This window comes from Tamandua tetradactyla, chromosome 2, assembly GCF_023851605.1.
Source record: "Tamandua tetradactyla isolate mTamTet1 chromosome 2, mTamTet1.pri, whole genome shotgun sequence".
NCBI classification, from domain to species: Eukaryota; Metazoa; Chordata; class Mammalia; order Pilosa; family Myrmecophagidae; genus Tamandua; species Tamandua tetradactyla.
In genome coordinates, this window is record NC_135328.1 from 61,733,426 (window position 1) to 61,748,271 (window position 14,846).

Here is a 14,846-nt window from a genome sequence, read left to right on the forward strand (position 1 = left end):
TGGGATCAACAATTCCATTCTGACCAAAAGGTGAAAAAGAGGTATAACAAAGAATCAGTGGCAGAAAGAGTTCAAATAGAGTTAAGAGGCTACTCTGGAGGTTGTTATGCAAGCTATATTTAGACATTACTACCTATCATAACCTGCCAAACCCCAACCAGGACCATTCCAGCCAATCCTAAAGAACACCTAGAGCAATACAGAAGATTCCACAACAGTTCCATGTACTAGAGTAACTTTCCAGAAACCTACAGCCTCCAGATGGGTCCCTGGACCAGATAAGTTCTGAAACCTAGAGGGCCCAGCCTCTCCAGAACATCAGCTAGTTCCCTCTCCCTACCCCATATTACTGACAGACCCTTCCTACTATGAAAAAGTTAGAGTAGTCATAGCTCAAAAGATCATAGGCAGAAAGATCATAGGTGATGGTGGAGTTATACAGAGAAGACAGGATTTAACAAATGAATATGACTGTTGAATCATTAAATTGATATCTCTTAAATCTTCAGTATCTTAGAGCAACTAGAAGTAAAAAGTTAAAACTGTGGAATTGTAACCTATGTTAAACTCTGAAATCCATTAACTAATTGTGGTGCTGTGATTTGAAATTTATTGTTTTGTATATATGTTATTTTTCCCAAGAAAGAAACGTCTACTGTTGTGATAAAAAAAAATATTTAAGCCTTCTAGCCCCCTATATTCTAGAGCAGCTAAAAGGAAAAATCTGAGGTGATGGTATGGTTAGTCCATGACAAACCCTGGGATCTGTCCTTAACTACTTGTTGAAGAGTGCTTTGAAAACTCTTGCTTTTTTATTTCTTTGCTTTTTATATGTTATACTATACAACAAAAAGGTTAAAAAAAAAAAAAAAAGCACATGAAAAAAGAATCCAGCATTTACAACAGTTATTAGCTCCCTGTCCATGCCCCAACTGCCCTGTAAGAATTAACTGTACACACTAACCCCATATAATAGCTGAGGGGGCACCAATCCATAGGCTCATAAACTAGGGCAAGCCAAATCTATAAATAGAATAAAATGGAGCAAAGTAACAGGGAAAAAAGCAGTGAGGAAGGCCATATAGCTATCTTTAGAGATGGAGAGAGTAATGAGTCTTAGTTTTTTTGCCTTCTAGTTTCAGCCCTTGAAGTCTTGCTGAACTTGATTTCCTGTACTCAAATGCCTGCAAAATTGTCTATGCATAGTCTCCAGCTAGTCTTGTTAATTTCTCTTCCTTAAACTGTACAATATTTTTTATTTTTTATGTTTTCATTTTCAAAGCATACTTCAACAAGCAGTTATTCCTTAAACTATATAACTTTCTAATGGGAAGATTCTAATCTATTTCCCCAAATTTTACCCAGGTAGAAAGTTCATTTAAACAAAATTTTAGTCAGGAATGTAAGATGAAGGATAAGTCTAACTTTTTATTGACCAAATAACTTCCAATTTGTAACCATCACTCTGAACTATTTAGAAAGAACACATAATCTGGGATCCAACTTAATTTCACTCTAATCAAAACAAAGTTCCCACATATACAATGTAGAAAGCTCATCTTTTGAGATAAAATTATAAGTTTAAAATTTTAATTTTTGCCATTTTCCTTCCCTAGAACTTTTTTCCTCCCTTGTCTCTGTCCTCTTTTTCCTCGGGAAAGTGATACAGAAGCAACTTCAGAACGGATTTTCTACTATCATTTGATTACTTCATCAGAACCCTGTAATAATCCTTAAATAGGAGACAGCTACCCAGAAGGTCTAATGCCTGAGTTCTAGAAATGCTATTTCCAGAATCTGAATGACTTAATGACTTAACTCCAAAAGGATTCTTTAAAAACACATCTGATGTACTTAAGTATAAGCACAACAACAATTCAAAAGATGTATAAATTACATAAGCAAATTAAAACCATAGTGTCTACTGCACCACCTTTACTCATCTGATACTATCGAGAAACCATTTATTGCTCCCAAGAGCATACCAACACATGTTGTTGCCAGGCAGTCTAGCAAAACATACTTAAAATGGTGGGATTTTAAACTGGAAGATCAGCTTTAAAACCTTTTAAAAAAACTGTGCTGTAAGGATATTTCTGGGGTTTAATTTTTATGTTCTACAGTTTGAAATTAATTTTAATGTTAACTTCTTAGGTAAGACCATACCCTCAATTTTCACATAATAACCTGTCATGGACAGGTTCATGTGTCAACTTGGCCAAGTAGTGGTATCTGTTTGTCTGGATGGGCAAGTGCTGGCTTGTCTACTGCTATGAGGACAATTCATAGAATTAAGTCATGATCACATCAGCTGCATCCACAGCTCATTCCATTTGTAATTAGCCAAGGGGAGTATCTTCTGTAATGAGTGATACTTAATCTAGTCATTGGAAGGCTTTTAAGGAGGATTTAGAAGAGACAGGCTCTCTTCCTACTCCGGCAGGCAAGCCACTTCTATGGAGTTTGTCCATACCTTCCATTGGAATCATAAGCTTCACAGCCTGCCCTACAGATTTTGGACTCGACGTTCCCACGATTACATGAGACACCTTCATATATTTTATATTTATGAATATTTCCTGTTGATTCTGTTTCTCTAGAGAACCCTAACTAATACAACTTGGTACCAGGAGTGGTTCTTAAGAAATAGAATCTTAAAAATGGGTTTTTATGAGTGATTTTCTACTCTGACTGGACTCAGAATCTACTAAGGACTCTGATTCCCATAATCAGAATGACACAGGCAATCCATGGAGTGAGCTGCCAAAAGAGATAGTCAAAATATCACCATCTGATTCTTCTAATGTTTTTTTTTAATTAATTAAAAAAAAATTAACTAACACAACATTTAGAAATCATTCCATTCTACATATGCAATCACTAATTCTTAATATCATCACATAGATGTGTGATCATCATTTCTTAGTACATTTGCATCGATTTAGGAAAAGAACTAGCAAAACAACAGAAAAAGATATACAATGATAATATACAGAAAAAAATAAAAATAATAATAAAAATAAAAAATAAAAAATATATATAAAAAAGGAAAAAAACAAAAAACACAAACAAACAAAAAAAAAACTATAGCTCAGATGCAAATATTGTCTCCCATTATGTAGGCTGTCTTTCTACTTTCTTGATGAAGTTCTTTGATGCACAAAAGTGTTTAATTTTGAGGAGCTCCCATTTATTTATTTCTTTCTTCAGTGCTCTTGCTTTAGGTTTAAGGTCCATAAAACCGCCTCCAGTTGTAAGTTTCATAAGATATCTCCCTACATTTTCCTCTAACTGTTTTATGGTCTTAGACCTAATGTTTAGATCTTTGATCCATTTTGAGTTAACTTTTGTATAGGGTGTGAAATACGGGTCCTCTTTCATTCTTTTGCATATGGATATCCAGTTCTCTAGGCACCATTTATTGAAGAGACTGTTCTGTCCCAGGTGAGTTGGCTTGACTGCCTTATCAAAGATCAAATGTCCATAGATGAGAGGGTCTATATCTGAGCACTCTATTCGATTCCATTGGTCGATATATCTATATTTATGCCAATACCATGCTGTTTTGACCACTGTGGCTTCATAATATGCCTTAAAGTCCGGCAGCATGAGACCTCCAGCTTCGTTTTTTTTCCTCAAGATACTTTTAGTAATTCGGGGCACCCTGCCCTTCCAGATACATTTGCTTATTGATTTTTCTATTTCTGAAAAGTTGTTGGGATTTTGAATGGTATTGCATTGAATCTGTAAATCAATTTAGGTAGAACTGACATCTTAACTATATTTAGTCTTCCAATCCATGAACATGGTATGCCCTTCCATCTATTTCGGTCTTCTGTGATTTCTTTTAACAATTTCTTGGAGTTTTCTTTGTATAGGTCTTTTGTCTCTTTAGTTAAATTTATTCCTAAATATTTTATTCTTTTAGTTGCAATTGCAAATGGAATTCATTTCTTGATTTCCCCCTCAGATTGTTCATTACTAGTGTATAGAAACACTACAGATTTTTGAGTGTTGATCTTGTAATCTGCCACTTTGCTGTACTCGTTTATTATTAGCTCTAGTAGTTTTGCTGTGGATTTTTCAGGGTTTTCGACCCACTAGGAAAATTTTGCTTCTTGTCCCTGCAAAGCTGAGCTCTACTGGTCTACAGGTTTTACTTCCAAAAGGGGGAGTGCTTCCACCAGGAGTAACAATGATTCCATTGAACTGGAATCTAAGACTGCCATCTGGTCACTTTGGCGTACTCATGTCCCTGGATCAACAAGCCAAGAAGGGGATTACATTACTGGTAGGGTGACTGACCCTTACTATCAGGGGCAAATAGGACTGCAACTACACAATGGAGGTAAAGAAGAGTTTTCCTGGAATATAGGAGAGCCTCTAGGGTGTCTTTTAGTACTACCATGCCCTGTGATTAAAATCAATGGAAAACTGCAAAAACTCAATCCAGACAGGGCTACCAATGGCTCTGAAACTTCAGGAACAAAGATTAGCGCCACCCTACCAGCCAAAGAACCATGGCCAGCTGAAGTGCTTGCTGAGGGTAAAGGAAACATGGAATGGGTAGTGGAAGAAGGTAGTGATAAATATGAACTACAACCACGTGACTATTTACTGAAATAAGGACTATAATACTGTTTTGTTCACATTATACTATTTAAGTTGTAAGATAGCAAGTTTAAGAATGAATATTACCCAAGGACTTGCACCCTATTCTGGAGAGATTTAATGTGTTTTCAGTTATATGTAGGACAGCTGAGTATTGTTAGGTAAGAAAAAAAAATGTGTGTTTTATTGTTTTCTATTTAGAAATTAGGTATGGTTTAAGATGATGTGTATAACTGCCAAGTTGACAAGGGGTGGACTGTCATGGTCATGTTCATTTGTCAACTTGGCCAAGTGGTAGTACCTGTTTGTCTGTTTGGGCAAGTGCTGGCCTGTCAGTTGCTATGAGGACATTTCAGAAGATTAAATCATGATCACGTCGGCTACACCCATAGCTCATTCCATTTGTAATCAGCCAAGGGGAGTGTCTTCTGCAATGAGTGATGCTTAATCTAGTCATTGGAAAGCTTTTAAGGAGGATTCAGAAGAGACAAGTTCTCTTCCTGCTTCCGCCAGCGAACCTCTCCTCTGGAGTTCATCCAGACCCTCCACTGGAATCATAAGCTTCACAGCCTGACCTATGGTTTCTGGATTCTACATTCCCATGGTTACGTAAGATACTGTTATATATTTGATATTTACGAATATTTCCTGTTGATTCTGTTTCTCTAGAGAACCCTAACTAATACAATAGTTTATTATTATATTTCATTTTGGAAGGTCCTATCTTAGGAAAACACGATAGCAAAACTAATAAGTATCAATGCCAAATTGTAATTACTACTATTGATACATCTGTAATATATTGATCTGCTGCCCATAGCTTATTTTAGTAAATGACTCCCTTACATGGGGGAAAAAACACTAAGCCAAAATAAAAAATGTTCATAAAGTGTTATATCTTTAGAATTTTTCATACAGTGAAATAGAGAAGAGCTATGACCAGGGAACAGGAAGCAAATACTACCAAAGAAAAAAACAGGCCAATCCCTTCTCTATCCCTAGCAGTTCCCAGTACAATATCCAGAGAGAGTCTTAAGTTTATCCATCTGAAAAAATACATCAATATTAAAGTTATAGGACGTTCTTTGGAATGTATATGCACACTGCTGTACAAATATATTTTCTGAAGCTGCTCCTTTAAAGAGACAAAAAGTTTACTTACTTAAACTATGCTAAGTTATTTAAAATCCTCTGAACAAATCAGAACTTAAACCGTGATATCATATAATCTACTTACCATGAAAATCTGCACCCAACTTCTTAGAAGCCATTTAGAACCTGAAAAACAAGGAAATGTTTCTTAGGTATATGACATCTTCAGGGGATAAAAGCAAATAATTATAAGAAAATTGAGACTACAAAGAAGAAAGCAAAAAGACAAAAGATTCTGGTCCATGGCCATGGTTCCTGGACTGACACTATCTTCATACTTTCAGTCTCAGAACAACAACAAAGGAGATAGACAAGAGGAAGATGATGTTTCAGAGAAAAATTAAGCATTTCTGAAATCTGGCATATTCTAAAAGAAAAATATTAGAGGAATAAATGACATACTAGACACTCAATCAATCTATGTGCAATCAAAAGGAAAAAATTAGTAAGTTATATCCTCCTGATGTAACCTACAAATATTTCACTATTAGAGGGAAAAAATCCCATTTTCCTCAGTCAAGCAAATACAGACCTTTTACTGGCAATTAATTGCAACTGTCAAGATTGAAATTTCTGAAATGTGGAATATAAACAATACACAAACTTTGATATTTGTACCTTTTTAATTTTTTACTAAACTCCAAAATTTATTTATAATACCATAAAACCATACATCTAGCTTAACATTACCTATATAAGTAGGTACAAACTTCTTTCCTGCACAAATAAAACCATATGAGCACTTGAACCTAAATGTTTATCTCCCTTGATATGGTGTTTATACCTTCAACTTATCCAAGACAAGGATGGGGAAAAAATTAAGGTTAGCTGCATGCATTTATGGTAAGATCTCTGTTAGCCTAAATACAATACACTGTAAGGAATTACGCTGGTAAGCAAAAGCAACTACATTGCATGCATTCTGTAAAAATTACTCAAAACGGAATTAAAATCCCCCAAGAATTTTCATTTTTAAGGAACTGACCAGCTGATTTTTAAATTTACATGGGAAGGCAAAGGAAACAGAATAACCAAAACAATTTTTTATATTCTTTAAAAGGGTGAACTGTATGTTATGTGAATTATATCAATATAGCTGTTATTTTTAAAAGGAATTCTAAAATTGGTAAATTATGCAAACTTAAGAATAATTACTTAGTTACAGAGGGAGGGAGGGAAAGGGGAAAGATGAGTGACATTTTTTTCACTCTCTCATAGCCATCATGTGCCAAACAGGTTTTAAAATAATCTTACTCTTTGGAAAAGGAGACGTTTAATTCCTCATTCTTACAATCTGCAGAATAATAAACTAGCTCTCCATGGTGGGGGGATAAAATGCAGCTATGAAACAAAACAACTACCACGAACAGGTCAATCCTGATTCTAACTTAACCAAAGTAATTTCATGGAGGTATTTCCCTAGCTCAATTTACATCCCAACCCAATCTGTGTTTCCTACTTTGGGCAGAAACTCATACCATAAGAGAAGCAAGTGGCACATATTTGTCCTGATGTCTAGTGACCCCAGAAGTGTAGGGCCCCTATATTAAGACCTACTATCCAGCAAGTATCATTTAAAGACAGTTAAAGTGTCAACACCAAAGATTATCATGTCATTTCCATCACAGGCATACCTCCGAAATATTGCAGATTCAGTTGCAAAGTACCACAATAAAGCAAATATTACAATAAAGCAAATCATAAAAAATTTTTCATATACCAAGGCATATGAAAGTTATGTTTTTTACACTATACTGTAGTCTATTAAGTGTGCTATAACATTATGTCTAAAAAAAGCATACGTATTTTAATTTTAAAATATTGCTAAAATTGCTACTTATCATCTGAGCCTTCAGTGCATTGTAATTTTTTTTGCTGGTGGAGGGTCTTGCCTTGATACTGACAGCCAGCTGTTGACTCATTAGTATAGTGGTTGCTTCAAGGTGGTATGGCTGTAGCAATTTCTGAAAAGACCACAGTGAAGTCTGCCACATCAACTGACCTTCCTTTCATAAAAGATTTCTATGTAGCATGCAATTCAGTTTGATAGCATTTTACGTACAAGAGAACTTTCAAAATTGGAGTCAATCCTCTCAAACTCTGCCACTGCTTTCTCAACTAAGTTTATGCATTATTCTAAATCCTTTGCTGTCATTTCATTTCAACAATGTTCATAGCATCTTCACCAGTGGTAGATTCCATCTGAAGAAGCAACTTTCTTTGTTCACCCATAAAAAGGAAGTCCTCATCCATTCAAGTTTTCTCATGAGACTGCAACAGTTCATTCACATCTTCAGGCTCCACTTCTAACTCTACTTCTCTTGCTATTTCCACACATGTACAGTGACTTCCTCCACTGAAATTCTGAACCTCTCAAAGTCATCCATGAGTGCTAGAATTAACTTCTTCCAAACTCCTGTGAATGTTAGTATTTTGACCTCCTCCCATAAATCATGAATATTTTTAGGCATCTAGAATGGTGAATTGTTTCCAGAATGTTTTCAAACTGACTTTGCCCAGATCCACAAGAAGAATAACTATTATGGTCATAGTCCTACAAAATGCATTTCTTAAATAATAAACTTGAAAGTTGAAATTATTCCTTGATTCATGGACTGCAGAATGGATGTTATTTTAGCAAGTATGAAAATAATATTCATCTCGTACATCTCCATCAGAGCTCTTGGGTGACCAGGTACATTGTCAATGAGCGGTAATATTTTGAAAGGAATCTTTTCTTTCTGAGCAGCAGACATCTACCGTGGGCTTAAATTTTTCAGTAAACTATGCTGCAACAGATGTGCGCCAACCTGGCTTTGTTGTTCCATTTATAGAGCCCAAGCATAGTTGATTTACATAATTTTTAAGTAATCTAGGATTTTCAAAATGGTAAATTCACATTGCCCTCAACTTAAAGTCACCTGCTGCATTAGCACCTAAAAAGAAAATCAGTCTGTCCTTTGAAGCTCTGAGCAAGTCATTGACTTCTCCTCTCTAGCTATCAAAATCCTAGATGGCATCTTCTTCCAACAGAAGGCTGATTCATCTATATTGAAAAGCTATCATTTAGTGGAGTCATCTTATCAATTATTTTAGCTAGATCTTCTGGATAAATTTCTGCAGTTTCTACATCAGCACTGGCTAGTTCACCTTGCTTTCACTTTCATGTATTTAAGACAGCTTAACCCACATAAATCAACCCCTGCTAGCTTTGAACTTCCCTTCTTAATTTCCTCACCTTTTTCAGCCTTCATTGAATTGAAGAGAGTTAGTCTTTCTCTGGATTAGGTTTTGGCTTAAGGGAATGTTGTGAGTGGTTTGATCTCATATCCAGACCATTAAAACTTCTTTATAACAGCAATAAGAATGTTTTGCTTTCTTATCATTCATGTGTTCACCTGGCTAACTGCTTGGCACAAGAGGTCTATCTCAACATTCAACACATCTTCCTCACTCAGCTTAATCATTCCTAGCTTTTGACTTAAAGTAAGAAATATGTGACTCTTCCTTCACTTGAATTCTTAAGAGATCACTGTAGGATTATTAAATAGCCCAATTTCAATATTGTGGTGTCTCAAGGAATAGGGAGGCCCAAGAAGAGGAAGATAGATGAGGACAGTTGGTCAGTAGAGCAGTCAGAACACAAGCGACATTTATTAAGTTGGCCCTTGGCAGTGATTGTGGTACCCCCAAACAATTACAACAGTAACATCAAAGATCACAGATCACCATAACAGATATAATAATAATGAAAAAGTCTAAAATATTATTGTGAGAGCTGAACCAGAGAAACAAGCAAGGACAAAGATACCACCTCAGAGAATCAACACCTGGAGGCTCTCAACATCTGGAGTATACCTGGTGATAAACTCTTGTGCATAAACATCAGCCCCCAGGCAGTTATGACCTTGCAGCAGTCTTGTAATAAAAACTCCAAACTCTCTTGCCCCAATGTTTCCCCTCCCGCAGCTACAATCTTGCAGAACTAAGGCTGTGTTTTCACCAATGGAAAGCTGTTAAACTCCCAAGGACCCACCTGTGAGAAACCCGCCTAACTCTACCTCCAATGCTCTTTAAAACCCCTACTCAAATCCAGGCAGGCAGGAGTTGATTTCTTGAATCAACTCTCCATGCTGTCCCTCCGCTAATAAACCTTCTTCCCCCGCTGCTGCTGCTGCCGGTATCATGTCTCTCTGCTTCACATCTCCAACCTCCGACCAGCCTGGGACTTTTCATTTCCGGTGCCGAAACCTGGGAAGGGGGTTTCTCCCTATCCCCCAATCCTCCATACCAGGTTATTGGATAACCCCCTTCCACCCATCCTGAGCAGAAAGCTACTCTCTAATCTATCCATTTCATCACTCGCCGTGAATCAGCTGGACCTCATCTCTGCCCTACTTGCAACTTCTCTTTCATCTGGTGGCACATCTGGTTTTAAGTATTGGGGAAAGGCCCTCCCTTTCCCTTGATCCTCAATCTCAGGGATTATCCCTCCCTTCCCCCCAGAGATGCTGCTACAGCACCACTGGACTTAGGACATCTCAACCCTGCCACTAATTAGCCTCACCAACAATACCGGTCAAAGCCAATTTTTCAGGTGAGTGTCAATCCTCTCAGGTTACTCTGCTCAGCTTTTTGTGCTTTGAACCTTATCAAGTCAGGGCACTTCTCTAGAGAAATCCTAGTGCTAGGTGCATCTACTCATAGCACATAGCTGCCAAGACAGGCCTCAGGCAGGGACGCCCAACTCCTGGTTCACTCACACTCTCTGTTTCAGAGACTGCGGTAGGGGATTCAAGGATGCCTGTCTACCCCTCCCAGTCCTCTTCACCCACTATGACTTGGTTTGACTCTCACCCTCCTTCTCAAAACGTGTTCAAAATAGTCAAAGCCACCTAAAGACACTTCTCTCAGATGCTCACTAAGGAATATAAAAACTCTTGAACTAGCAAATACAATTAACCCGCCCAAAATTAATTTTCCTCTCCACTAAGGCCTGGCCACAATATCAACTAGCTAATCATAGCGAGTGGCTTGAACATGGAACATTTTATTATGGTGTTCTTTTAGACCTCAACAATTTTCGTAAATGTAGTGAATGGCAAATGGTCTCAGATGCCCTATGTCCAAACTTTCTGGGCTCTACAAAGGCACCCTTTTCTCTGCCAATCCTGAACTACTTTCCAAATTCTTCTCAATGAAGAGCCATCCCATCCTCGCTCCACACCAGTCTCTTCCCTGCTCTCTGCTGCCACTTCCACTCCACCACCCTCCTCTCCCTCTTTTACAGACTCCTCCACGCCTACCCCGCTAATCTCACCAGACAAAGTACATGTCCCTTTCTCCCTCTCAGACCTGGGGCAAATTAAGCAATGCCTTGGGTCTTTCTCTGCCAATCCTACCAAATTCATTAAAGAATTCCAACACATGACTCAAACCTACAGTTTAACCTATCAGGACACTTAAGTAATCCTTATTGCATCTACCACCCTACAAGAAAAGGGCCAAATTGCAGCTGCAGACACAGCAAATGCTGATAGTCTCCACATCCCAAACCCCACCAATCCAGGAGGTCCTACAGTAGTTCCTCCCGTACCTCTGAACTGGAACTATCAACCCCAGTCTCCAGACCCAGCAAAAATGGCCGATTTTCTTACTTGCTTAATTAAAGATATGAAAAAGATCACCCTCAAGGCAGTTAACTATGACAAAGGTCAGGAAATAACCCAAAGATCCGATGAAAACCTGGCAGCTTTCATGAGTCACCTTATACAGAAGCAATACTCAAATATGTTAATTTAAATCCCAACTCAGAGGCTGCAGTGTACATCTTCATACTCACTTCATATCTCAGTCAGCCCCTAATATCAAAAGGAAAACTTCAGGGCAGGCCAAGGTGGCTCAGCAGGCAAGAATGCTTGCCTGCCATGTCAGAGGACCCGGGTTTGATTCCCAGTGCCTGCCCATGTTAAAAAAAAAGGAAAACTTCAAAAACTAGAGGATGGCTCCAAACTCCACAGTAGGGCCAAACTAAGGCAGCCTTCCAGGTATTTAATAGAGAGGAGGAACATAAACAGGAAAAAGAAAAAAAAGGAACAGGCATGGGAGAAAAGAAACCAGGCTAAATTCTTAATGTTAGCCACAGTCCTACAGAAGGGTCAGCCACAGGGAAGATAGACTAACAATACCAGATCCTCCCCCAGGCCTTGTTTTACATGTGGCAAAAAAGGACACTGGGCCAGAGACTGTCTTAATCCCCAACCTCCGCCAGGTCCCTGCCCTCTGTGCAAACAAAGTAGGCATTGGAAGGTGAAATGTTCAACAATCTCAAGCAGAAGGATAAGACAACCTCCTCGGAAGCATATCCCAGCTGCAGACCTGGAACAGGAATTTGCTGTCACTAACCTTCTAAGATTTGCCACAATTGATGAGGCTCATGTGCAGCGGCCCCAACACTGACCATCACTGTGGCTAAACCCAGGGTACCAATGGCAATAGCAGGTCAGGCAATCTCTTTTCTCTCAAACACTGGAGCACCTACTCCATATTACCAAAATTTGCTGAACTAGTTTCTCCTTCCCCCATTTCAATTATTAAGGTAAATGAAATACATTTCAAACCCAATACTATCCCTCCCATAACTTAAAAACCAGCACACCTTTACTCATCCCTTTTTAATAATACCTTCCTGTCCTGTTCGCCTTACTCAGTAGACATATATTAAGTTACATGCACTCCTGCACCTCCCAACCATAAGTCCACAACAACCAAATTTACAGTCAACCATGGTCCTGCTGCCCTCCTTAAAAACCTTCAAACCTGAGTCTTGGTCAAGATGGCAGCTTAGCAAGGTGTGGGATTTAGTTTATCCTTCAGAGTAGCTAATAAATAGCCAGGAAAAGTACGGAACAACTGCTGGGGTCACGTCAGTGACCGGACACACAGACCAGCTGGACTGGCTGCGAGCCCACCCAGAATTGTAAGTTCCCCGAGCTATGGCAGCCGGCGCTCCTCCCCCACAGGCTGGTTCCCAGAGGGGAAAGGAAAGAGAGTTTACCAGCAGCAGGTACTGAGCACAACAAAACTCCAATTCTGGAATTAATTAACAAATCCTGATTACTCAAACTAAGCCTCCAACAAGTAAACTCACTGCCCTCCCCCGTCTATGTGGAACTTCACTCCCAGGGCTGGGGACCTTCCTGGCACTGTGGGACAGAAATCCTAGAATGAGCTGAGACTCAGCATCAAGGGATTGAGAAAACCCCTAGAATGAGCTCAGACTCAGCATCAAGGGATTCAGAAAACATTCTCGACCAAAAGGGGGAAGAGCAAAATGAGACAAAATAAAGTGTCAATGGCTGAGAGATTCCAAACAGAGTTGAGAGGTTATCCTGGAGGTTATTCTTATGCATTAAATAGATATCACCTTGTTAGTCAAGATGTAATGGAGAGGCTGGTGGGAACAGTTTGAAAATGCAGAGCTGCATTCCAGTACCCATGCTTCTTGAAGATAATTGTATAATGATATAGCTTTCACAATGTGACTGTGTGATTGTGTAAACCTTGTGTCTGATGCTCCTTTTATCTGCCTTATCAACAGACGAGTAAAACATGCAATAAAAATAAATAATGGGGGTACAAATGTTGAAATAAATTTAGTAGACTGAAATGCTAGTGATCAATGAAAGGGAGGGTAAGGGGTATGGTATGAATTTTTTTGTTTTCTTTCTATTTCTTTTTCTGAATTGATGCAAATGTTCTAAGAAATGATCATGATGATGAATATGCAACTATGTGATAATATAGTGAACTACTGATTATATATGTAGAATGGAATGATCAAAAGTTAAGAATGTTTGCATCTGTTTTCTTTTAAATTAAAATTTAATAAAAAAAATTTTTTTAAATAAATAAATAAATAGGCCTCCAGCTCAGCTGAAACTCGAGTAAAAGCAGAGGTCGCTGGTTTTTGCCCTGGCCAGAGGGGACAGGGCTGAAGGAAAAACAGAGAGAAAAAAAGGGGGGGTTTTTTGATTTGGAAAGGTCTGGGCCCTGAAGGAAAGAACGGGATACAAGGACATGGAGGTACAGAGAGCAATGTACCAATGTAAGCTCTTGATTGGCAAGCCCAAGGAACAAGAAGTCCTACTCTGAAAAGGATTTTTCTCTTTAGTTTTAGTGGCTGTGCTTCTACGGCTTGACTGCTCTTTGGATATAGCTGCAAGGCTTCTCGGGCTCCACATCCCAGGCATAGGCAGAATTAAGTTTGTTTGAGTGGTTGTCTGGAACCTGTGCCTTCCCTAGAAGAGGGGTGGGACCCAGCCCAGGTGGAATCCCTCCCTGAAGGAGTTCAGACCCCATGATTTGGTCAAGTGAAGCAATTAAAACCAGACTACAACCTCTCCTCTGTCTCCACCAGGACCCCAGCAGGGAGAGTTGGCTGAAGTTAAAGGTACCACCTCACCTTATGCTGGTGGGACCTGCAGGCAGACAAGCACCACACACTGAGCGGGACAGGAAAAACGGAGAGGCAAGAGGCTTCATAGGAAAGCCTTTCAATCTGCTGGGTCTCTGTCTCAGGGAAAACTGAGGCAGGTGACTGTTTCCTCCTGACAGAAGGACAGTTTGGTCTTGGAAAATATGGCTGGGGTCAATAATACCTAAGTAGACCCTCCTAAGGGGGGCAAATACGCAACATACAGGCAGGGCAAGAAACATGAAAACAAGAACTGAAAAATTCTCCTCTGTTAAACAAAACCTAAGCTAGAGGTCCAGAATAAGCTGAACTGAATGTCAAACAACAGACAGACAACAAAGTCATCCAGCAAGAAAACCCCAGGTAAAAAAAAGTGAAAACAATCTCCAGAATAAACTAATTAAGGTAACTAAATGCTTAGATGCCAGCAAAAGGTAATGAATCATACTAGGGAAATTGAAGATATGGTCCAGTCACAGGAACAAACTAACAATTCAAATGAGATACAGGAGCTGAAACAATTAATTCAGAATTTCTGAACTGACATGGAAAATCTCATCAAAAATCAAATCAGTGAATTAAGGGAGGATATAAAGAAAGCAAGGAA

General features: G+C 38.8%; 1 protein-coding gene across 3 annotated transcripts in view; it reads right to left on the reverse strand.

Annotated features, from left to right (window-relative positions):
* The window catches only part of UBAP1 (ubiquitin associated protein 1), a 172,761-nt gene that overhangs the window by 24,158 nt on the left and 133,757 nt on the right, over positions 1-14,846 (reverse strand). For all 3 annotated transcript variants that reach the window (XM_077147918.1, XM_077147917.1, XM_077147916.1), the window contains one exon: positions 5,849-5,889. In XM_077147918.1, the coding sequence (XP_077004033.1) occupies positions 5,849-5,882 (34 nt within the window). In that variant the 5' untranslated portion in view covers positions 5,883-5,889. The remainder of the gene's footprint in view (positions 1-5,848; positions 5,890-14,846) is intronic.